Source organism: Rhinopithecus bieti, unplaced genomic scaffold, assembly GCF_001698545.2.
Source record: "Rhinopithecus bieti isolate Rb0 unplaced genomic scaffold, ASM169854v2 scaffold_7684, whole genome shotgun sequence".
Taxonomy (NCBI): Eukaryota; Metazoa; Chordata; class Mammalia; order Primates; family Cercopithecidae; genus Rhinopithecus; species Rhinopithecus bieti.
Window position 1 is genome coordinate 3,485,890 of NW_016806071.1, and position 1,436 is coordinate 3,487,325.

General features: G+C 43.8%; 1 protein-coding gene across 3 annotated transcripts in view; it reads right to left on the bottom strand.

Annotated features, from left to right (window-relative positions):
• SHISAL2A (shisa like 2A) overlaps positions 1-1,436 on the bottom strand; it is a 24,481-nt gene that overhangs the window by 13,465 nt on the left and 9,580 nt on the right. For all 3 annotated transcript variants that reach the window (XM_017874594.1, XM_017874596.1, XM_017874595.1), the window contains one exon: positions 874-1,013. In XM_017874594.1, the coding sequence (XP_017730083.1) occupies positions 874-1,013 (140 nt within the window). The remainder of the gene's footprint in view (positions 1-873; positions 1,014-1,436) is intronic.

The window sequence follows — 1,436 nt, forward strand, 5'->3', positions numbered from 1 at the left end:
TCTTTTTTTTTTTTTTTTTTTGAAAAGCAGTCTTGCTCTGTCACCCAGACTGGAGTGCAGTGGTGCAATCTCGGCTCACTGCAACCTCTGCCTCCCAAGTTTGAGCGATTCTCCTGCCTCAGCCTCATGAGTAGCTGGGATTACAGGTGCGCACCACCATGCCTGGCTAATTTTTGTATTTTTAGTAGAGACAGGGTTTCGCCATGTTGGTCAGGCTGGTCTTGAACTCCTGACCTTGTGATCCGCCCGCCTTGACCTCCCAAAGTACTGAGATTACAGGCGTGAGTCACCGCACCTGGCCCAGAGACTTGTATCTTTCACAATACCTTTCAGGAAGTTGTCAAAATGTGTGCAAAAAAAGCTTGTGAAAAAGCAACACTTTTTTTTCTTGGCCCCTTAGAGGCTCTTGATAACCTATACTAATGAATAAATGCATAGTCTGGAACATCAGATTATTTTAAAAAAACACATACACACAATAAAAGTGCTTGTATTTCGTTTCTGATAAATTATGAGTTTGGAAGCAGCAAATTTTAACAATTAATTATATTTTGTTTGAGTCAATATTAAAATCAGTTTGCATTCCCCAAGGCTAAAATTAAAACATCATCTTAGGAAATCCACAACATGGATTAACCTTTGTGTGACAAATGGAGTGTTGTCTACATTAAATTATTTTGACAAACACTGTAAACATGAAGCGTCTGGGATGGAAATGTTTAGATCATGAATCTCCTGAAAAATGTGCTGCTGCTTCTGCATATTCCAGGAATAGTCATGAGGCAAATGTTCCAAACATCGTTTCTACATTTCTCCCCACTGAAAAGGTGCTAGTTTACTGAATACAAGGACATCACCTGACAACTTCCTTACCTGCTGTCTGTAAGCTCAAGCCCAAGTCCAACTTTGTGTGGGGCTTAGAGCTGATGAACAGGTAGCAGAGCACAAAGGCGGTAACAATGAAGGCGAGAAGGACCATTGCTGCTACAGACAGGCCCACGAGAGCGCCAATGCTGGGGAGAGAAGACCACATGGGAGCTGAGAGTCAGGAAGGGACTCGGGAGGCAGATGTTATAGAAGTGTTGTAGCTAGGCTAGAATGAGTCTGCTGGGAAGAAAATGTACAGAATAAAAATATTTTTAAAGAAATTTAGGTCAGGCACAGTGGCTCATGCTTGTAATCCCAGCACTTTGGGAGGCCGAGGCGGACGGATCACTTAGGGTCAGGAATTCAAGACCAGCCTGGCCAACATGGTCTAAATACTAAAAATACAAAAATTAGCCAGACGTGGTGGTGGCTCCTGTAATCTGTAATCTCAGCTACTCGGGAGGCTGAGGCACTAGAATCACTTGAACTCGGGAGGCGGTGGTTGCAGTGAGCCGAGATCGTGCCACTGCACTCCAGCCTGGGTGACAGAGCAAGACTCTGTCTCAAAA